Genomic DNA, 23,477 nt, shown 5'->3' on the forward strand with positions numbered 1-23,477 from the left:
GACCTCATCCCGTCAGTTGAGGATGCCTGGTCATTCTTTAAAAGTAACTTCCTCACCATTTTAGATAAGCATGCTCCGTTCAAAAAATGCAGAACTAAGAACAGATATACCCCTTGGTTCACTCCAGACCTGACTGCCCTCGACCAGCACAAAAATATCCTGTGGCGGACTGCAATAGCATCGAATAGTCCCCGCGATATGCAACTGTTCAGGGAAGTCAGGAACCAATACACGCAGTCAGTCAGGAAAGCTAAGGCCAGCTTCTTCAGGCAGAAGTTTGCATCCTGTAGCTCCAACTCCAAAAAGTTCTGGGACACTGTGAAGTCCATGGAGAACAAGAGCACCTCCTCCCAGCTGCCCAATGCACTGAGGCTAGGTAACACGGTCACCACCGATAAATCCATGATTATCGAAAACTTCAACAAGCATTTCTCAACAGCTGGCCATGCCTTCCGCCTGGCTACTCCAACCTCGGCCAACAGCTCCGCCCCCCCCCGCAGCTACTCGCCCAAGCCTCTCCAGGTTCTCCTTTACCCAAATCCAGATAGCAGATGTTCTGAAAGAGCTGCAAAACCTGGACCCGTACAAATCAGCTGGGCTTGACAATCTGGACCCTCTATTTCTGAAACTATCCGCCGCCATTGTCGCAACCCCTATTACCAGCCTGTTCAACCTCTCTTTCATATCGTCTGAGATCCCCAAGGATTGGAAAGCTGCCGCAGTCATCCCCCTCTTCAAAGGGGGAGACACCCTGGACCCAAACTGTTACAGACCTATATCCATCCTGCCCTGCCTATCTAAGGTCTTCGAAAGCCAAGTCAACAAACAGGTCACTGACCATCTCGAATCCCACCGTACCTTCTCCGCTGTGCAATCTGGTTTCCGAGCCGGTCACGGGTGCACCTCAGCCACGCTCAAGGTACTAAACGATATCATAACCGCCATCGATAAAAGACAGTACTGTGCAGCCGTCTTCATCGACCTTGCCAAGGCTTTCGACTCTGTCAATCACCATATTCTTATCGGCAGACTCAGTAGCCTCGGTTTTTCGGATGACTGCCTTGCCTGGTTCACCAATTACTTTGCAGACAGAGTTCAGTGTGTCAAATTGGAAGGCATGCTGTCCGGTCCTCTGGCAGTCTCTATGGGGGTGCCACAGGGTTCAAACCTCGGGCCGACTCTTTTCTCTGTATATATCAATGATGTTGCTCTTGCTGCGGGCGATTCCCTGATCCACCTCTACGCAGACGACACCATTCTATATACTTCCGGCCCGTCCTTGGACACTGTGCTATCTAACCTCCAAACGAGCTTCAATGCCTAACAGCACTCCTTCCGTGGCCTCCAACTGCTCTTAAACGCTAGTAAAACCAAATGCATGCTTTTCAACCGTTCGCTGCCTGCACCCGCACGCCTGACCAGCATCACCACCCTGGATGGTTCCGACCTTGAATATGTGGACATCTATAAGTACCTAGGTGTCTGGCTAGACTGTAAACTCTCCTTCCAGACTCATATCAAACATCTCCAATCGAAAATCAAATCAGGAGTCGGCTTTCTATTCCGCAACAAAGCCTCCTTCACTCACGCCGCCAAACTTACCCTAGTAAAACTGACTATCCTACCGATCCTCGACTTCGGCGATGTCATCTACAAAATTGCTTCCAACACTCTACTCAGCAAACTGGATGCAGTTTATCACAGTGCCATCCCTTTTGTCACGAAGCACCTTATACCACCCACCACTGCGACTTGTATGCTCTAGTCGGCTGGCCCTCGCTACATATTCGTCGCCAGACCCACTGGCTCCAGGTCATCTACAAGTCCATGCTAGGTAAAGCTCTGCCTTATCTCAGTTCACTGGTCACGGTGGCAACACCCATCCGTAGCACGCGCTCCAGCAGGTGTATCTCACTGATCATCCCTAAAGCCAACACCTCATTTGGCCGCCTTTCTTTCCAGTTCTCTGCTGCCTGTGACTGGAATGAATTGCAAAAATCGCTGAAGTTGGAGACTTTTATCTCCCTCACCAACTTCAAACATCTGCTATCTGAGCAGCTAACTGATCGCTGCAGCTGTACATAGTCTATCGGTAAATAGCCCACCCATTTTTACCTACCTCATCCCCATACTGTTTTTATTTATTTACTTTTCTGCTCTTTTGCACACCAATATCTCTACCTGTACATGACCATCTGATCATTTATCACTCCAGTGTTAATCTGCAAAATTTTAATTATTCGCCTACCTCCTCATGCCTTTTGCACACAATGTATATAGACTCCCCTTTTTTTCTACTGTGTTATTGACTTGTTAATTGTTTACTCCATGTGTAACTCTGTGTTGTCTGTTCACACTGCTATGCTTTATCTTGGCCAGGTCGCAGTTGCAAATGAGAACTTGTTCTCAACTAGCCTACCTGGTTAAATATAGAATTGCAGGAAATAAGATTTGAGTAAAAAAAAAAGAGTCTTATTTCCTGTATGAATGCATTTGAATATATTTTTTTTACGTGATTTAATGATTTATTACTATTTATCCCTCAGGTTTAAGGTCAACCCTGTAACATTTTAATATGGTAAAACTATTCCTTAAAAAATGTATCTAAATCAGAACAAACATTGAACATCTAATTGTCAAATCAGTGTGAAAGCAGTTCGCTGGTTCTACTCTTTTTGGTTATTTTCTGGTGTTTTGTTGGGAAAACTGAGTGTGTTGAGCATAACACTTAGTGGGCACACACTTAGTGTGTTGTGAAATCTGTACTGAATGTATTGTAATGTTTTTAAAAATTGTATAACTGCCTTAATTTTACTGGACCCCAGGAAGAGTAGCTCATGCCTTGGCAGCAGCTAATGGGGATCCATAATAAATACAAATAACTTGTCATCCCTGCTACCCATAGATAGATTGGCTAGAAGCCTTTTTTATTTTTTATTTTTATTTAAGGGAAATATGGGCCTCCCAGGTGGCGCAGTGGTCTAGGGCACTGCATCGCAGTGCTAGCTGTACCACCAGAGACTCTGGGTTCGCGCCCAGGCTCTGTCGCAGCCGGCCGTGACTGGCAGGTCCGGGTTACGGAGGGTTTGGCCGGTAGGGATATCCTTGTCTCATCGCACACCAGCGACTCCTGTGGCGGGCTGGGCGCAGTGCGCGCTAACCAAGGTCACCAGGTACACGGTGTTTCCTCCAACACATTGGTGCGGCTGGCTTCCGGGTTGGATGCGCGCTGTGTTAAGAAGCAGTGCGGCTTGGTTGGGGTTGTGTTTCGGAGGATGCATGACGTTTCGAGCTTCGTCTCTCCCGAGCCCGTATGGGAGTTGTAGTGATGAGACAAGATAGTAACTACTAATAATTGGACACTACGAAATTGGGGAGAAAAAGGGGGTAAAATTCAACAAAAAAGAGAGGGAAATATAGAAAATAGTTTATCTATGTAACACACTTGTTACTATTTTTACTTTCTCTTTGAATACTTTTTGAATTTGACACATCAACTGAAAGCATGTAGGCTGTCTGCAACCAACCAACCATATTGGCTAACCGACATGAGAAACAATGTTGAAGTAGTGGCTAGAGCTTTTTCTCACGTTCATCTCTTTCCCACAGGCCCTGGTAAAGCCATTACGGTGTGGTCCACATAGAGATTTCCACCACTTCAGCCGCTAGTGCCTAAGTACGGCGCTCACAGGGACTCTCCACTGGCCTTCCCTTCCCTGCACAGAGAAACAGTACTAGAGACTTCTGGCTCGGGAGCTGTGGACAGTGTCCGAGTGAATGTTTCATTGCTCTAAGAACCCCTCCCGCTCTTCAAGGACCTAACTTACCTACCCATCAAGAGAGCGCTCCTGCCGCTGAGTTAGCTGGTCAGGCATTTCATCCAGCCCCTCAGCATCAGGACTTAGTGAGGCGGCAGCCCCCACCAGCCCCTGTGTCTGGAGCTATTCAGGGGGAGGAGGGGAAGGAGACCCCCGGCCGGTGCATCACTTTCCCTTGAGATGAAGCTTCAAGCCGTGATGGAGAACCTGCACAGGCAGCAGAGGGCCAAGTTGCTGATGGAACTGGAGCAACAGCAGCTGCAGCAGGACGGCTCTCCGCAGGGTCACGGCCGGACCACCGCTGGCGTTGGGGACCAGCTGATGGGAAGCCCCGCCCCGGAGTCAGAGCACGCCCAGATGGCGGCCTTGGCAGCCATGAGGGCGGTGGCGGCCGGGCTGCAGAGGGCCTCAGACAGCCCCATGTCAGAGCGCAGCAGCGGGGGAGAGGACGAGGAAGAAGAGGATGATGATGATGAGGAGGAAGGGGAGCAGTACAAAGATATGATGGGCTCTGAGGAAGAGGAGATGATGTGAGTAGGACTGCCACATGCTTATACATGCTTATACCTGGCCAGTATCCGATAGGTCGCTAGTTTGAATCCCCAAGCCTTGAGCAAGGCACTTAACCCTAATAAATCACTTTGGATAAGAGTGTCTGCTAAATGACTAACCTTGAAAGTCTGACTGGGTGCTTTGCTCTGGTCTAGGCTTTTGTTTGACCTTTGTAAGTTTATTAAAATGTTCTCAATCTTTACCTTTTAGCCTAGCCTATATACTGTCACGCAACACCTTTTTAAAGTTTCAATAGTCTGTTAGCTAGCTTTCCATCAAAATAATCATTGCCCTCGTTATTTCACGAGTGCTTACATAAGTTTTATTTAAATGTTTTACCTTTTATTTATACAGGTCAGTCAATTAAGAACAAATTCGTATTTACAATGACGACCATGTCCAACACATCAATAAACAACAATTACACAACGCATATCTATATACTCATCAATTACACAATACATATCTATATACTCATCATTTACACAATACATATCTATATACTCATCATTTACGCAATACATATCTATATACTCATCATTTACACAATACATATCTATATACTCATCAATTACACAATACATATCTATATACTCATCAATTACACACTACATGAAAGCAAATGCAAAACATGAAAATCAAAACACAATAATATGAAACAAACACATTCTTTAGTAAAAAGGCCCTCTAACATATGCCTGAATTGCCCTAGAGGCACCAAATCCAGCAGCTTTAAGGACTTTTGGAGATCATTCCAAGTCACCCAAACACCAGTACATTGGTAAATACCAGTATGTGTACTGTGTTGTAACGTGGCTGGCATGGCTCTTTCTCTCGGCTGCAGAAAGCAGAAGTGGGATGAGGAGGACTTTGAGGGGGAGATGGAGGAGGACTATGAGGACGAGCTGGTGGACGAGGGGCTTCCCACGGGCCGGGAGGCGCTGGCCCTGCTGCTGCCCCACCGCCAGCTGCACGCCCACTCCCAGCTGCTGAAGCAGTCCCGGCCCCGCACCGGGACCCGCCCAGACCAGGAACCCAGAGTGGCCATCCTCCCCCACACGGATCCCGCAGCCAGCTGGGCGGCCAGGACCACGGAGACTGGACTTACGAAGAGCAGTTTAGACAGGTAGGGGGTAATAGTGGGTAGGTACATGCAGGTAGGTATACTCAGTTGTATGATGTCATCATACACAGCAGAGGTGACTTCCTGCTTCCAGACATCAACGGAAGACAATATTTGCCAAGAATGCCACTATTAGCTCTTCAGTTCGGCTCTCCAATTTGAAACCTCCTTCCCTTGAGGCATGCTCACATTGGAAAGGGTCCTAGGAAATTTGAATGCTGTTGATGTAAGCAGGAAGTCGCCTAGCTGTGTATGATGTCATATTGCTGAGTCTACCTTTAACCGTCCTTAGCAGGCTCATATTTACTGTAAACACTGCATTGGTTTTGATATGGTTTGGAGACCCTGTTGAAATTGTTGTATAGATACAATGGGATTGTTTTTATGTGAAGGAGTTCCGTTGTGAGAAGCTGTGTTCGAGCATAGCGATAGGGCTATGTTGAGGTGGACCAGAAAGAAGAGAACATAATACACTGCATACATGTATGTTTCCATTGTAGCTAATGCTAAAGGTTAGGTTAGCTATTGATAAAGGGTAGTGAATTGCATTATTTAAACATAAATTATAATTTCTCTTGTGTGAAAACAAAGTTCAGCCAACCACAAAATATACCTAGCTGCTATATGCACATTTTACATAAGCCAGCCTCTGTAAAATGCTGCCGCAGGGTATTTTTTTAAAATAGGGAAATACAAGTTAAATGTTTGCTACACATGTTGTCATTTTTACACAGACTTCGGGAAAGTTATGTAATAATGACAATATAATTTTGATACTTGCGTATTTGGTGAAATTATTTAGTACATGGGTCTCTGTGTTGAGACCCAAGGCAAAATGTATGGAATTGGGCATGTTCTACCACATGTTATCATGACATGTCAGTGTTGCCGTAACAATCTGAGTTATATCATGGTTACCCCAGAATCTATATTATATTGTTGACAGTTATATAATCAATAACTGGGCGGCAGGTAGCCTAGTGGTTAGAGCGTTGGACAAGTAAATTAAATGTTGCAAGATCAAATCCCTGAGCTGTCAAGGTACAAATCTGTCATTCTGGCCCTGAACAAGGCAGTTAACCCACTGTTCCTAGACTGTCATTGAAAATAAGAATTAGTTCTTAACTGACTTGCCTAGTTAAATAAAGGTTAAAAAAAAGAGAGTTCCATTCAGATAATGTTACGCAATCCAATGTTAATGACTCACTGCGGAATAAAGTTTATTTCTCTGCATAATTCCCCCCCACACGGAACTCTGTAACTCAAACTTTATGTATTTTCCACCTTCATTTTTATGTTAAACAAACACATGTTAAATGTGTTTTCTTGTTGATAGTAGCTGAGTAGAAGTGCTGTGATGGTCTGGCGTGTACTTCTCCATGGGGAGGAAGGGGTTAAGACTGTACCATTTATTTTGGGCAGGTGGGTGGAGGCAGTTGGAATGTGCCTGAGGGAGAGTGCTAATCTGGCCATTCAGGACCCAGACCCTCTCAGAAATGTTGCATGTCTCTATCAGTCTGTCAGTTGGAACCATTCCAAACAGAAATGTAAGCCCTGCATTAAAAACTAGACATTCAGGTAAGTGCTAGATGACAGCCAGTGTATAGCTGCCTTTAGCCAAACCTGGCCATGTGGAAAGGTCAGACTAAATTAGCCCCCATGTGGTGGGGACGGAGGTCTGATTAAAAATGTGGTCATCAATTAATCAAAATTGAGGCGAGGCAGGTTGCCAGTAGCCACTGATAGAAGATATCTGCCGGCGGCATAAGGAGGCAGCTGAATTACAAAAAGGATTCGTTGGGTGGATATCAAATTATACCAGCAGTGGATACTTTTTTGCCAACGAAACTGATTTGCTCCTGGTAGAGTGCCATTTGAGCTGTGTTATTTTAGTGACACCCATCCCTACCCCCTGGCGCCTGTACATACACCTGCCCCCTGATATTTTGTTATGGCAGCACTTCTTTTATTACTACCCGGACCTCTTTCCATTCACTGTTGTTTACTCCATCAAACACGAGGGAGGATCTTTTTCTTTTCTTTCTCCCAACCTATAGGCCTACATGTATCTGTTACAGTTCAACATCTGATAAGGCAGAGGTCATCATACCTGTTCGTTATCACAATAACATGACACGAGAATCTGGTGCTTTCTGGGCTAGCCTACTTCCACTGATCAGCACTGTCCAAAATGTTACCCTATTTCCTATTTGTGGTGTGTATATATATATATATATATATATATATATATATATATATATATATATATATATATATATATATATATATATATATATATATATATATATATATACACAGTGCATTCGGAAAGTAATTAGACTCCATTATGGGAATAAACCCCATAATGACAAAGCAAAAACAGGTTTTTATACCTTTTTGCAAATGTATGAAAAGGACATTCAGAGACTTGTCCTGAAGCCACTTCTGCGTTGTCCTGTTGGAAGGTATATGTTCGCCCCAGTCTGAGGTCCTAAGCGCTCATGAGCAGGTTTTCATCAAGGATCTCTCTGTACTTCGCTCCGTTCATCTTTCCCTCGATCCTGACTAGTCTCCCAGTCCCTGCCACTGAAAAGCATCCCCACAGCATGATGCTGCCACCACCATTCTTCACCGTAGGGATGGTGCCAGGTTTCCTCCAGACGTGACTCTTGGCATTCAGGCCAAAGAGTTCAATCTTGGTTTCATCAAATCAGAGAATTCTTATGGTCTGAGAGTCTTTAGGTGCCTTATGGCAAACTCCAAGCGGGCTGTCATGTGCCTTTTACTGAGGAGTGGCTTTCGTCTGGCCACTACCATAAAGGCCTGATTGGTGGAGTGTTGCAGAGATGGTTGTCCTTCTGGAAGGTTCTCCCATCTCCACAGAGGAAATCTGGAGGTCTGTCAGAGTGACCATCGGGTTCTTTTCTGCAACGTAACTAAATGTGGAAAAAGTCAAGGGGTCTGAATACTTTCTGAATGCACTGTGTGTGTATATATATATATTTATCTTTTTTGGGGGGGGTGTTAGTTTAATGTGTATGTTATATCTTGTTATACAGGGTGCATTTGGAAAAGAGACCTAGGTCTCAATATGTCTTCCCTGTCAAAATAAAAATATATTGTACTACTTTTGGCCAGAAAGTAGTGCACTGTGTAGGGAATACGGTGCCATTTCAGAAGCAGCTTGGTGCTCAATCACCAGAGGGTAAACTCTATGTTTTACCTCCCATGTTTAATTTACAGTCTTGTTTGTTGTGTTCAGAACTGGCTTTACCCCCTGCAGCTCATTAACCCTGCAGCTAGTGTGTAGACTTACATATTCACCTCTTGTATTTTGTTTTAACACCTTGTACACATGTACTAATTATTATCCCAGCATGCCGTGCATTCAGACCTCTGTAACAAACATGTCCAACTCCAAAAATGTGAGAAAATAAATTGCAAGCTGTTTTTACATACAGAGAAATACTCCAGTAAAAAAAATTGCATCTTAATTGACAATCCACCAGGCCCCTACTTTTATAGCACAATTCCAGACGAAACCTCAAATTTTGGGCCTTTTAATGACAATTACCATGTTCCTCTTTCCTGAAGTTGACTAACCACAACAGTAATTTTGTTGAAGGGGAATCTGTTGCTCATCCACAAATGAGGCGGAGAGTGTTGACCTCCCCACTGTCCATTGCCTACCCCTTCTCCTTTCATTACACATTCATCCTCCGGCTATAAAACTCCAAAGCAGAAAAGACTTTGATGTACCCTGTCCTGTTTTTTAAATACAAACAGCAGGGCAGATGTAACACAGATGGACAGTAAAGAGAGTATCTGTTTTAAAATGTATCACACTCATTATTATCAGGGAGTTGGTATTAAATATTGATTTGCACGCACCAACACACGGAATGGGGGGGGGAGGGCGGTGACCCCAGGAAATGCAGGATGAATTGGAGACAATGCCACAAAGTGACACTTATTGGGATTACTCGCCAGCGTGATTCTGCTGATACTACTCCTATATCGATGGCATTCCTTGATGTTCACTCCTGAAATTTGTAACCTATACAGTGGTTTCTGAAAGTTTTCAGACCCCTTGACTTTTTCCACATTTTGTTATGTTACAGCCTAATTCTAAAATGTATTAAATAGTTTTTTCCCTCATCAATCTACACATAATAACCCATAATGACAAAGAAAACCTTTGCAATAAATGTTTGCAATAAAAATAAAAAACAATCATGGCATACCCACGAAGACTGTCAAAGGTTCTTCAACAAAGTACTGAGTAAAAGTTCTGAATGCTTTTTTGTTTTTTTGCAAAAATGTCTAAACCTGTTTTTGCTTTGTCATTTTGGGGTGTTGTGTGTAGATTGATGGGGGGGGGGGTATTTCATCAATTTAGAATAAGGCTGTAATGTAACAAAATGTGGAAAAAGTCAAGGGGTCTGAATTTTTTCCAAATGCACTGTAAGTGGTACATCCCTTGTATTACACAGACTCGAGCCTTTTGCTATTGGTGTAACCACTGTAAAACAGTTTGCCTCTGAAACCATGTAGCCTAAAAGGATTCACTCGTACAAAAGAAGTCAATTGGCCTGATATATAGTGCCCTCCGTAATTATTGGGACAGTGAAGCATTTTTTTCTTATTTTGTCTCTCTACTCTAAAATTTGGGATTTGAAATCTAAAAATGACTGAGGTTAAAGTGCAACTGCTTTAATTTTAGGGTATCTTCATCCATATCAGGTTAAGTATTTAGAAATTACAGAACTTTTTGTACATATTCCATCCATTTTAGGGAAGCAAAAATATAGGGACAAATTCACTTGCATGCATTTGCTGTATAATTTGGTTGTTTCAGATTATTTTGTGCCCAATAGAAATTAATGGTAAATAATGTATTGTGTCAATTTGGAGTCACATTTATTGTAAATAACAATAGAATATGTTTCGAAATACTTCTACATTAATGTGAATGCTACCATGATTACAGATGATCCTGAATGAATCGTAAATAATGATGAGTGAGAAAGTTAGACGCACAAGTATCATACCTTCAAGACTTGCTAACCTCTCACCATTACAATAATAGGGGAGGTTCGAATTTTTGGGGGATATTTGTGTGTCTAAAAATGTTTAACTCTTTATTCACAATTCATTCAGGATTATCCATATTCACGGTAGCATCCAGATTAATGTAGAAGTGTATTGAAACATATTCTATTCTTATTTACAATAAAAGTGACTCCAAAATGACACAGTACATTATTTATCATGCATTTCTATTGGGCACAAAATAATCTGAAACAACCTAATTATACAGCAAGTGTGTAGAGTCACAAGCTTGATGTAGTCACTGTGTGCTACAAATATGGGACCAAATACTTAACTTTTGACTACTTTAATACACATATAAGGGAATTTGTCTCAAAGCTTTTGCTCCCCTAATTTGGGGGGACTATATACAAAAAGTTCTGTCCTTTATAAACGTGCTGTCCTTTATAAATGAAAGCTGACAGTCTTCACTTTAACCTCATTGTTCGATTTAAAATCCCAACTTTTGAACTATAGAGCCAAAATAATAATTACGGAGGATACTGTAAATGAATAAAATCCAGACTTAAGCAAAGTCAGTGATGTATTGCATCCAGTTCTCACAGCATTTATTTGTGTGACCCAATCATTTGTGTGCAGTGCACGACAGATCATTGGAGGATATGCTGAAGGTCTGTTGAAAAATTCTGTCGTCAAACTATCGGCCATGAAGTGCCCTGGGGAACCTTTGGGTGTGTGACAGACTTTGTTTTAACACAAAGAAAGAACAGGGTTAATGGAACTAGGCATCCCATAAAAACATGGCTTAAACAAAACAAACAGTGGCATGGGAAGACCTATTAAAGTCTTCCTGTTGAGTCAAGGAGAAACAGAGGGATGTAACTAAAGGGTGTGGGAGGGAGCGAGGGAGAGAGAGAGCAGTTTGAACAGCAGCCAATCAGTACAAGTGTAGTGAATACTGGCTTTTGGCTGTGAAGTGGAGTGTTTTAAAGTGTCCAGTATCTAGTTGCTGTGCAGCTGATGTCAGAACTGTGCAGCCAAGGGGATTCTGGAAATTGGCAGGCACTCAATATGGTGTTGAAGGGGGGTAGCTAGTTGCAGGAATGTAAACAATGATTGCATAAAGGTCAGCATTTCTTTTTCTCTGTTCCCATTTTGGCATTTGGCCTTTTTTGTATAGTTTCAAGGCATCTACACAGTGTCTTTAGTTATCTGGGAAAACCTAGCTTTGTATTTATTCAGAAAGTGATTTGATTTAACCGTGACTTGTCAACTAATACATTGTCAGGGAGTGGATTGAGATTATACAACATGCATTTGCTTTATTGGCTAAAGCAACAAAAAAAAAAACGAAATATGTTTGTGTTTAATCTGTACATTTCTATACAAGGCTCAAGCTTCTTACGGTATGAAAGACTAGAATGTAACCTTGTGCCAAAATACTCTGGTAAAAATGTGATTACTATTGAATGGTTACTATTGAAGTGTCAACAAACAAAGTTATGACGTCTATGAAAGAAGTCATCTATAGAAACATCCATATCCTTACAAAGACCATGTTTGTGCTCTGTCGCCTTGAAATAGCTTGAAACAGTTCTCCATCAGCCTTGGGCGTTAAAAGGTTGCATTCTTTAAGAAATTAATGGGAAATAGATCAGACACAGATATAATGTTTCACACTACCTAGTATTTCTGAATCCACCTTATTTGAAATAGACTGGGGAAAATGTCAGTTGGGGAAAATGTAAATGTACAATTCAATAGCCATTATAAGCATGACCGTCATACAAAGAATGATGTGTGAGATTAACCAGCCACACCTTGTTTTGATCCTATCCACTTCTGAAAGATGGTTAGGATTCAAGTCACAACAGTGGGCATTGTCATGACTCCCCCTGGGGTGTATTCATTACGCTGATTCTGTTGCAAAACATTTACTGCCATTTACTGCAAACTGAAAATGTTTTGCAATGAAAAAATGTGTTTCTATTTGACAAATTCAGGTCGGTACCACAACATGGCAGCTGACAAGGAGAGGACAATTTTATTTTATTTAAAAATATATATATATTTAACCATTATTTAACTAGGCAAGTCAGTTAAGAACAAATTCTTATTTACAATGACGGCCTTACGACTCTGGCTGGGACAATTGTGGGTGCCCTATGATCAAGGGTTAGCACAGGTTAAATGTTTTACCCATCCAACCTATTGATCTGGATGGCCCGGCCAACACAACCAGGGCAGATGTCACTAGTTACCACAGCCACAAAATTATGGCTAAACCCCACCTATTTTGACAATTATCTTAATTAAAATCTGGTTTTAAACTTAACCTTAACCACACTGCTAACCTTATGAGGAACATTTCATGAATTTATATGATATAGCCAATTTTGACTTTGTGGCTGTGATAACTAGTGTTAACTGACCAGGACATCTCCTTCCCTAAAGAGCCACATTGAAAGGGCTGCTGAGGGTGGGGGGGACGTGACCTGGGCTGTTGTTATCCATCACCCTCATAGCCAAGGTTATCAATCATTCTGATTGACACTCTGCTAACAACCAAAGCCTTTCTCGCCAGACATGTCTTCTGTTCCCTTCAGATTGTCTGCCGGTCCTGTTTGGTAACGCAGGCACTGGGACCAGTTTGTTTGGTTAGGTGATGTTGTCTTCTTAGAGCCTGTTCTTGTTCGTGCCAATCAAACATTTCCCCATCCACTCACATTGCTCACATGTGAAACTGCAGCTTGCTCAAAGTTCCGCCCTACCTTCTTTGGCATTTATAAACTTGATACTATTCATTAGACTGTGTAGTTAGGTTAGGCCCTTAATACATCGTCATACAGTTAGCAATCTAGATGCTCTCAAAAGCTGCCAACTGTTCCACATTCTTATCAAAGTCTATACAGGCTGTATGTACTGTAAGAACAGCTGAGGTTAGTGGGAATGGGATACATGTGTCATTGAATAGTGTTCATTCTATTTCCATGTCTTGTATCGTCAAGTGGTGTTCACTCTATTTTCACATCAACTGTAAATATATCCAATGAAAGACATGATTATTACTTTGACGTTGGTCCTATGCAGGATTCCTTCATTGACTCCATTAATTGACAGAATTCAAACATATTACACTTGCTATGCTACCCTTTGCATTGTGTATCACCATATTACTCTTAATCCAAGCAAAGCAGTTCGTTTTTATTTTTTTTACAATCCTCTCCAATCTCTCTTCAGTTCTTAGAAAATGCTGCAATACTCACTGGGAGGAACAGCTTTGTTTTTGCTTCTCTGAGTATTTGCTTACGTCTAAATCTTTTGATACTGTCCCAACCCACTATCCATTAGGTGAATCTTGGATTATGAAGTCAGGAATTCAGTCAGGATGTGTAGCTTTGTGGGCGACCCAACCAAATTCACATAGAAATGTGAGTTATAGATCTGTCATTCTGAAAGCAAGTCTATGAAGCTTCCCATTCTTACGTTTAGTTTTTGATTATTTTACTTTCGGTTTTGTACACCAGCTGAAAGTACAATATTTTTGGTTGTTGAAAAGATATTTCTTGGCTGTTTAGATGGTACAATGACTCTCTACACTATACTTCTTTTGCTTGTTTGTCACATAAACTAAAATGACACTAAATATTTTAATTTTAGCAACCAGGAAATGGGGGAGCGATTTCTACATAGTGCACCTTTTTTTAAATGTGTTGTGCCATGTTCAACAGTGATTCTGTCTCTAGGTATAGTGCTCAGGTAGCCTAGTGGTTAAGCGCATTGTGCCCTTGAGCAAGGCACTTAACCCTAGTTGCTCTGAATAAGTGTGTCTGCTAAAATGTAAATGTAGAAAGGCTGAATTTGTTTTCAGGTTTGAAAACAAGACAAAATGTCTTTGAAGAGGTTTATGTATTTGTTTTCTCGGTAAAAGTACAGATAAATCTCAAATGAAAATTTCAGAACATTTTCTCAGCTATTCGACATTTAAAATAACGAACTGGTTGTGGTGTGAAGGTTGGTAATGTGTTACAACAGTATGATGTATGGGGTGTAGAAAGAGGGTAGAGACAAACAGGGAAGACAAAAATATAACTTTTTTTTGTCAGACTAGTTTCAGGCTCATTCAAATAGAGAGTGGAACTGCTCTTGCTATTCATTCATTGACCATCCACAGGTGTGAACCGTGTTCATTCTTACTGTGCTAATGTATTCACACTCTACAAAAGAGAAACATCCATTTACAAAAAAAGTAGAGGTTGGGGTTTATTTTATTTACATACTTTAAACTTTACTTTAAAAAAAAAACGAAGGTGTACTTTGCTGGTTCCCTCTTCTTAAGCTTGTTCAGTGTATTATGTAGTCTCCAGTTCTTGTTCCTACAGCTTATTGAAAGTTTAACGTGACTTGTACAATTGATTTTCCCCTTGAATGGAAATCTTCTCAAGAAGGCAAATAGTGAAATTCCAATAATGTGGACCTAAATAGCATTATGAGCATTTTTTTCTAATAAAGAAATGTAGGCTGTTGGTTGTGAAACATATATGGTAACCGCGTGGTATAATGCTCGACACAAATCATGGCTTATCTGTTTCAACACACCAATCACAAATTATAAATACTGAACAGTTGCTCCTTTAATTCAATACATATTTAGTAAGCTAGCAAAGTCACCCAGCATAGCAGGAGCTAGATACCTCTTCTCACTGCGATGCTTTGCCATTACTGTGGTTTCTTAGGTGGTGCTGTGGTTTTATATCTCTTTGAGTTGGAAATCAAAGTATGAGTGTGATAATGAGTCAAAGGGAGCTGTCTGCGCCACATTTTGTTGTTGAATTGTCCTTGTTCACTTGATAAGCGTGTGAAAACGCAACAAACTAGCATGGGAGAGACACAGCTAGGAACTATACACTATTTGAATAAGAGAGATCATGTGCCCAGGTTCACACTCCATATACAGCACCCCCTCACACCAGTGAAGTCAAGCTGCATGCTCGCTTCCTCCCATCCCCCTCCTGGCCTCTCTCTCCCCTCCCCCACTGCCCTCCTCTGTGTGTGTGTGTGTGTGTGTGTGTGTGTGTGTGTGTGTGTGTGTGTGTGTGTGTGTGTGTGTGTCAGCCCTGGCAGGTGTGAAAGGATGGGTGTGTTTCATAGGCAACAGCTCGTGTGACACACCAGCTCCATGCGATCCCCTCTCAATGTCCATGTGGGGACAGGGCTCAATAGCTAGGCCCAATTAAGTGCTACGTGACACTTGTTGCGAGGTGCCTGGATGACTCGCATGGGACTCCGATAGCTGTTGTTTTTCGCAACCTCTGAGTAACCGTGACTACTTGTCCTGGAATTATTCATGATGTTTGACATGAAACAGATTTTTGTGTGTGTTTCACCCAACAGGCAAACAACAAGCTTGACCTGCATAGTTAAAGCATTCAGAAATTAATACGTTGCAGATCTTGTATCAATGGTCCATGAGACACGAACAAAGAAACATGAAGTCATAAACAGCAGCCTGAACAAAGCTTGCTCAAACGTTTTATGCAGCTCACACACACAGGCAATGCATTGAAGTAGTGTCTTTGACTATCTGTTGGCCATTTCACATTGTAACATTTTGGGTGGATCTAATGAAATCTGTGCTGGCAGGAAACCTGCTCACACTGAAACTCCCTGCTTCTTAAAGTTCACTCTAAAACGCCTGCCTACTTTTCTATCACTCAGAAACACGTAAAACTCCTCAGTAGTGGCATGTATGTAACGAGGTTTATGCTCACTGCCAACGTTTTGCTCATTGACACAGCTCTTTGTGAGACAGTCGCACACAAGGAGACGGTCGACACCCTATCAGTGTGTGTACTATAGATTTAAGTTGATGTGAAAACCTGTATCTCCAAACTCCACAAGTCCCAGATAAACAGATGTGTTCTGCCAGAGTGATGTCGGGGGGGTTAGAATGAGGGGGTTAGAGGGGTATGTGGTGGGGTTAGTGGGGTGTACAGGTAGGAGTTAGAATGAGGGGGTTAGAGGGGTGTGTAGTTGGGGGTTAGTGGGGTGTGTAGGTGGGAGTTAGAATGAGGGGGTTAGAGGGGGTCTCTAAGTGAGGGGGTGAGAATTAAGAAAAGCTTTTACTTCGTACAGACTGTGAGTATAGCCTTGCTATTGAGAGAGGCCGCCGTAGGCAGACCTGGCTCTCGAGACGATAGGCTATGTGTACACTGCTCACATAATGACGTGGAAACTGAGCTGTACTTACTAACTTGCAAATGTATGACCATATTAGAGACACATATTTCCCTCAGATTACACAGACCCACAAAGATTTCGAAAACAAATCAAATTTTGACAAACTCCAATATTGGCCGGTGTAGGCCTTCATTGTAAATAATAATTTGTTCTTAACTGACTTGCCTAGTTAAATAAAGGTTAAATAAAATATATTTTTTAAATCTATTCGGTGAAATACCACAGTGTGCCAACACAGCAGTAAGATGTTTTCCATTTTGTATTTTAACTATTTGCACATCGTTACAACACTGTATATAGACATAATATGACATTTGAAATGTCTTTATTCTTTTGGAACTTCTGTGAGTGAGAGAAAGTGAGAGAGGGTGAGAGAGAGCATTTTGAAGATTTATGGCTCGGCACTCCTCGAAATGCATGCATCCTGTAATTAAGACTGGCCTTGCCTCCAGCCCTACATTTATTACCGCCTCTCCACCGCCTCGTCATCCAGCCCCCCATCCTTCTGATAATAAGATCTAACTGCAGCTTGGCATCACTAATGGGCGCTAAATGCCACAAAGAGAATGGCCTGTTTGTGATTACACAGCAAGAGCCTGCATTAAGTACTCCCAAGTCCAGAACAAGACTAGAGTTCTGCATTGTGTGCTCTGGCCGAACTGTTGCTTTGATGAAGCATCTTGTGCACTTAACAAAAATATATATGCATAATACAACAATTTCAAAGTCTTTACTGAGTTACGGTTCATGTAAGGAAATCAGTCAATTGAAATAAATTAATTATCCCCTAATCTATGGATTTCACATGACTGGGAATACAGATATGCATCTGTTAGTCACAGATACTGTATCTTACAAAAAGAAGTACGGGTGTTGATCAGAAAACCAGTGAGTATCTGGTGTTACCACCATTTGCCTCATGCAGCGCAACAAATCTCATTCACATAGAGACATAGAGTTGATCAGACGGTTGATTGTTGCCTGTGGAATGTCGTCCCACTCCTATTCAATGACTGTGCAAAGTTGCTGGATATTGTCTGGAACTGGAACATGCTGTTGTACATGTTGATCCAGAGCATCCCAAACTTGCTCAATGGGTGACATGTCTGGTGAGTATGCAGGCCATGGAAGAACTGGGACATTTTCAGCTTCCATGAATTGTGTACAGATCCTTGCAATATGGGGCCCTGCATTATCATGCTGAAACATGAGGTCATGAATGGTACGACAATGGGCCTCAGGATCTCGTCACGGTATCTCTGTGCATTCAAATTGCCATCGATAAAATGCAATTATGTTTGTTGTCCGTAGCTTATGCCTGCCCATACCATAACCCCACTGCCACCATGGGGCACTCTGTTCACAACGTTGACCACAGCAAACCGCTCGGCCACACAGACTCTACGCTGTCTGCCATCTGCCCGGGAATGTTTAAACTGGGATTCATCTGTGAAGAGCACACTTCTCCATCATGCCAAATGCTGAGCATTTGCCCACACACCGAACTGCAGTCAGGTCAAGACCCTGGAGAGGACGACGAGCATGCAGATGAGCTTCCCTGAGATGGTTTCTGACATTCAGTTAAGAACAAATTCTTATTTACAATGACAGCCTACCGGAACTCCCAATCACAGCCAGTTATGATACAGCCTGGATTTGAACCAGGGTGTCTGTAGTGATGCCTCTAGCACTGAGATGCAGTGCCTTAAACCGCTGTGCCACGCGAGAGCCCACTCAGGAGCTTCTTGGTATGCCACACCTGTCAGGTGGATGGATTATCTTGGCAAAGGAAAAATGCTCACTAACAGGGATGGAGACAAATTTGTGCACAAAATTTGAGAGAGTTAAAGCATTTTGTGTGTATTTCTGGGATCTTTTATTTCAGCTCATGAAACATGGGACCAACACTTTACATGTTGCATTTATATTTTAGTTTGGTATATGTCATTTCAGAGAGAATTAAAACCCAATGATGAAAAAATGTATTCTTCCACCTCAGCTATACATTATTGGTTTGATTTGTAAACTACACTTTTGTTTGACAAGCTAGTCAGTCAAAAGATACTCTCCACACCAGCGAGTGTGAATCAATCTTTGTTGTGAACAATCTTCATACCGCAATTTAAGTTACCACAATAGCCCACTGTATTCCCCTGAGCCATGTGCTTCACTTTTACTGTTAATTTTCACTAAACTTTCCGGAGCTCTCGGCCATAGCAGCTGGGCCACATCAGGTTTTCATCATACTAGACGTCCTCTCTCGACTTAATAGCATTCTAAAGCTGAGGCTCCATCCTCCATTTTGGGCCAATAATAGTTTTCAACCCCCCTTGGTAATCTACTCCCAGCTGTAACCTGTTTTTATCTCTCCCCCTCTTCTCCGCTCCTCTCCAGCTCTACGAACTAGATGGAGACCCAAAGAGAAAAGAGTTTCTGGATGATCTATTCAGCTTCATGCAAAAGAGAGGTGAGCGAGTATTGTAAAAGGAGTGGCGGATATACAAGACAGGACTGTACCTTTCTGTCCCAGTATCTCATGCAGCAGAGCCACATTAATACAAATAAAAGACATGACTCGATAGAGATTTCACTGTTTGCCTTGGTGGGTTAGTACTGAGAGGCCCTGTTGTGTTCTCTAGCCACCTGCCCCCGCCCCTCCCCCCTTCGCTGACATAGGAAACAAAACTCTCAGCTTTCACCTCCGTGGGTGGATCTTTATTCATTTGCAGATGATTGCTTTATGGTCGGCCAAGCCTTCACTGTTCCCAGCTCGTCTAAAACTAAAGCGTACATGAGACTGCATGTATCAACTTAGGAATGTATTTACGTATATGTTTAGGCGCCGGAGTTTTTATGTAGCTCCGTTAAGTTATGGTGTTTGGTTTGGTTCAGCATTTGCATCTTTTATTAATGATCGTCACTTCGTCAGACTCTATTTGTATTTATTCTGGTTGCCCATTAGAGCTACTCTTCCTGGTGTCATGCAAAATTAAGGCAGATTTATACAATTAAAAACATTACATTACATTTCACAACACATTTCACAACACGTTAAGTGTGTGCCCTCAGGCAAACAGCACATTGTATGATTTTGATTCACAAACTAGTTCTACTTTGGAAATATAAGACCAACATGTTGAAGGTAATAGTAATAAATATTATTATGTTAAGATAGTCAGTGTGGAAAATCCAGTATTGGGTGTTTAGGGTATGTTTACGCTATACACTGTGCCCTCAAAAAATGTCTGGGCTGGTCTGCGTGCCTAGTTGCTCAAAGAATTGGACACTGCCCTCTAGGTACAATATAGGGAATTGAAAACATTTTCCTGTTTTTTCTCTCCAAAGCTTTCTTTCAGAATTATAAAAATAAGTCATGTTTTTTAAAGCACAATAAGACTCAATACTATAACAAGAACAAAACAGACATGGCATTGACAATTGATAATGTATTGAATTATTGTGTGCTATGAAAAGGTGTGATACTCTCCGTAGGAAAACAATACCGTAGAACCAGGGTAGGGTAGGTTACTTTCTAAATGTAATCTGTTACAGTTACTACTTACCTGTCACATTGTAATCAGTAATGTAACTTTTGGATTACGCAAACTCAGTAACATAATTTGATTACTTTCAGTTACTTTATGATTACTTTCCCCTTACTTTATTATTACTCCCGAGTGGAGCAGCGGTCTAAGGCACTGTATCTCAGTGCTAGAGGCGTCACTACAGACCCTGGTTTGATTCCAGGCTGTATCACAACCAGTCATGATTGGGAGTCCCATAGGGCGGTGCATAATTGGACCAGCACGGTCCGGGTTAGGGTTTGGCTGGGGGTAGGCCATCATTGTAAATAAGAATTTGTTCTTAATTGGCTTGCCTAGTTAAATAAAGGTTAAATATAAAATGTAAATAAATAAGAGGCATTAGAAGAAGACAAAAAGGATCCATCAAATGCATTATTTGGTGTGTCATCATAGTGATCGCTCAGGTGTAACAAGCATAAACTTGCGCCTTTTTGTCAGGGCTGAATTGAGTGTCAATGATAAAACAAGGTGTCATAATGTATTATTTTTTTTTTGCTTGTAATGTAGATGATTTACAGTTAGTTTTTTTGGTAATCCGATTACATGTAACTGATTACATTTAATCAGTTACTGTCCAACCCAGAATATAGAACATGACATTTCTGAATATATTTTTGTACTCCTGAAGCATTCAAATGTTTCAGACCACTAGAAAGTTTTCTCAGTTCACAGTCAGTTCCATGGCAACTTATCAAAAGGGAAACCTAGCAAAAGAGTATGGTGTTAGCGACAGGCAGTGAATTGTCTTTTCCTTTTCTCCAGGAACCCCTGTGAACAGGATTCCCATCATGGCCAAGCAGGTCCTAGACCTGTACATGCTGTACCAGCTGGTGACAGAGAAGGGAGGCCTGGTGGAGGTCATCAACAAGAAGCTGTGGAGAGAGATCACTAAAGGACTCAACCTGCCTACCTCAATTACCAGTGCAGCCTTTACTCTCAGGACACAGTGAGTACACACACACGCAAGCGCAAGCACACACTTACACACACATACACACATGCGAGCACACGCTTATGCACACCAAACACACACACACATTCCCCCATATCATTTGTAAACTTGTTTCAAGGTATACTTATCCATTGTAATACTGTGTTTTTCAAATAGTTTCATATTTCATAAAATGATCCCAATACCAACTGAAATATCTTTTTCACAGGTACATGAAGTACCTGTATCCATACGAATGTGACAAGAGGAGCCTCAGCAACCCCAACGAGCTCCAGGCAGCTATCGACTGTAACCGACGGGAGGGCCGCCGGCAGAGCTTCGGCAGCTCACTCTTCACCTACTCCCCCAATGGGACCCCCACCATGCTGTCCTCCCCCAAGATGTCCATGCAGAACATGGGGATGAACGTGGCCACCAACGGAGGCCACTCTCTCACTCCCATCCAAAAAATCAAGAAAGGTACATAAAAGGAAGGGTTGGGGTTTTGAACTTTGTATGCACTCTTCTAGCCAACGATGAACAGTATTGATGGATCGAAAGGTGTTTTGCTATACTCAGATATCTTTAAAGGACAATTATTCTGCATTGAGATGAGGAAATTTATTTTGTATTTTTAAAATAAAAAAAATAAAAAGGTGGGTTCATTCATATCACTGACATGAATAAAGCCAACGATTGAAGTGAACGTGAACACAATGAGGGTTGGGAGGGTTCATACTTATCACAGAACGGTTGAAGTGAACAGTAACCCATAACATCATACAACAGATACTTAATTTGAAGAGCTACCACATCCTGGACCAAAACTACCCTGCTCTAAACTTCTCTGTCTCCCCTCTCCCCTGTAGAAGACGAGGGTGACCAGCCTGTGTCCGGCTTGGGCTTCATGTCCAGGCACCCTCTGGTTGGTAATTCGGTGGCGGTGCAGGCAGCAGCGGCCCAGTTAGCTGCTCTAGAGCAGCTGAGGGACAGACTGGAGGCAGGTGAGCCCCCGGAGAAGAAGATTGCCCTACCTGCTGAGAAGCACCAGCGGCTGCTGCAGAGAGCGCTGCAGCACAATCTGCTGGCCAGGACTGCCCAGATACCCATGAACATCCGCATCAACAACCAAGGTAGAGCCTGTTGCCATTTTTAAATGCACTTTAAATAATGTTCAATTTGATTCGAAAGTACCAAGATTGGTCCACCGTTGCTTCCCTTCAGTAAAATAAATGATTTCTTAGTATAGTTAATATTAAAGGTGTGATGGGTTCGCATTCAAAAAGATGTTGCATACAGCTTAATTCATTTTTCTACTTTATTTTATTATTTTCACTTCATTAGGGATTAGCATACACAGACGTTTCAGCTTTTCAGCCTTCTTCAGTGTGTAGGTACAAAGCTTTTTCATTCAAAACAGCATTTGTAGGCAACATAGGTGAGCAACCGATGAGCAGAAGGTGCTTCTAATCAGGTTTGCCACCAATGTTCCCTCTAAACTGCACGTATGCGTGGGTGCGCAGTAGCCCCGAGGACAGAAGAAATATCAGCCCACTGAGAGAAGCACAAGATTGAACTTCATTCAACTTTCTAGAGTTTTCCGTTAGTTAACACTATCAACATTTTCCTTTACTGTGGCTTTTGTGATCGAATCAACGCAATATTAGCCACATTCAAAGTAACATACCGAAGAACAAAACAAATTATGTAAGAGATTTTGTTGTAGGCACAAGGCATCAGAGTATGATTATTTTGCGCACTGACTCAGCCCATACTCTACACAGACCGGTGCATAACTAATCAGAGCTGCAGAAGGCCTATATGCAAATAGACCATTGCCATATATGGAATATGGATCTGTGTCATTCAATTTTAACTCTATTGTGTTTACAGCTGTGGTAGTGGTGCATGTAGCCACGTGTGCACATTTAGTTCATATCCTTTGCTAGTTAGTGAGTTATTAGCCCAGTTATAGATCATTTGTAGTCACCAATAGGGGTGTGATTGCTTACTACAAGAGCACAAAACGTGTTCATTTCTAAACATTTTTGAAAGCTAGTCAGGTACAGAGCTTTTTTCTTGTCTTAAAGGAGCAGTGTTGTATTTTGAGACAGGCTTGAATAAACTAAATAGCCAATAGGCAGAGGGTAGCTAGCATAATTTGTCTGACTCTCTGT

General features: G+C 42.0%; 1 protein-coding gene across 1 annotated transcript in view; it reads left to right on the forward strand.

The window, feature by feature from the left end:
- The window catches only part of LOC112252149 (AT-rich interactive domain-containing protein 3A-like), a 61,405-nt gene that overhangs the window by 34,216 nt on the left and 3,712 nt on the right, over positions 1 to 23,477 (forward strand). Inside the window, 7 exon segments of the mRNA XM_042323030.1 lie at positions 3,610 to 4,352; positions 5,222 to 5,270; positions 5,273 to 5,496; positions 19,180 to 19,252; positions 21,132 to 21,315; positions 21,530 to 21,780; positions 22,170 to 22,433. Of these exon segments, the coding sequence (XP_042178964.1) occupies positions 3,999 to 4,352; positions 5,222 to 5,270; positions 5,273 to 5,496; positions 19,180 to 19,252; positions 21,132 to 21,315; positions 21,530 to 21,780; positions 22,170 to 22,433 (1,399 nt within the window). The 5' untranslated portion in view covers positions 3,610 to 3,998.

This window comes from Oncorhynchus tshawytscha, linkage group LG06, assembly GCF_018296145.1.
Source record: "Oncorhynchus tshawytscha isolate Ot180627B linkage group LG06, Otsh_v2.0, whole genome shotgun sequence".
In the NCBI taxonomy this organism is placed as follows: domain Eukaryota; kingdom Metazoa; phylum Chordata; class Actinopteri; order Salmoniformes; family Salmonidae; genus Oncorhynchus; species Oncorhynchus tshawytscha.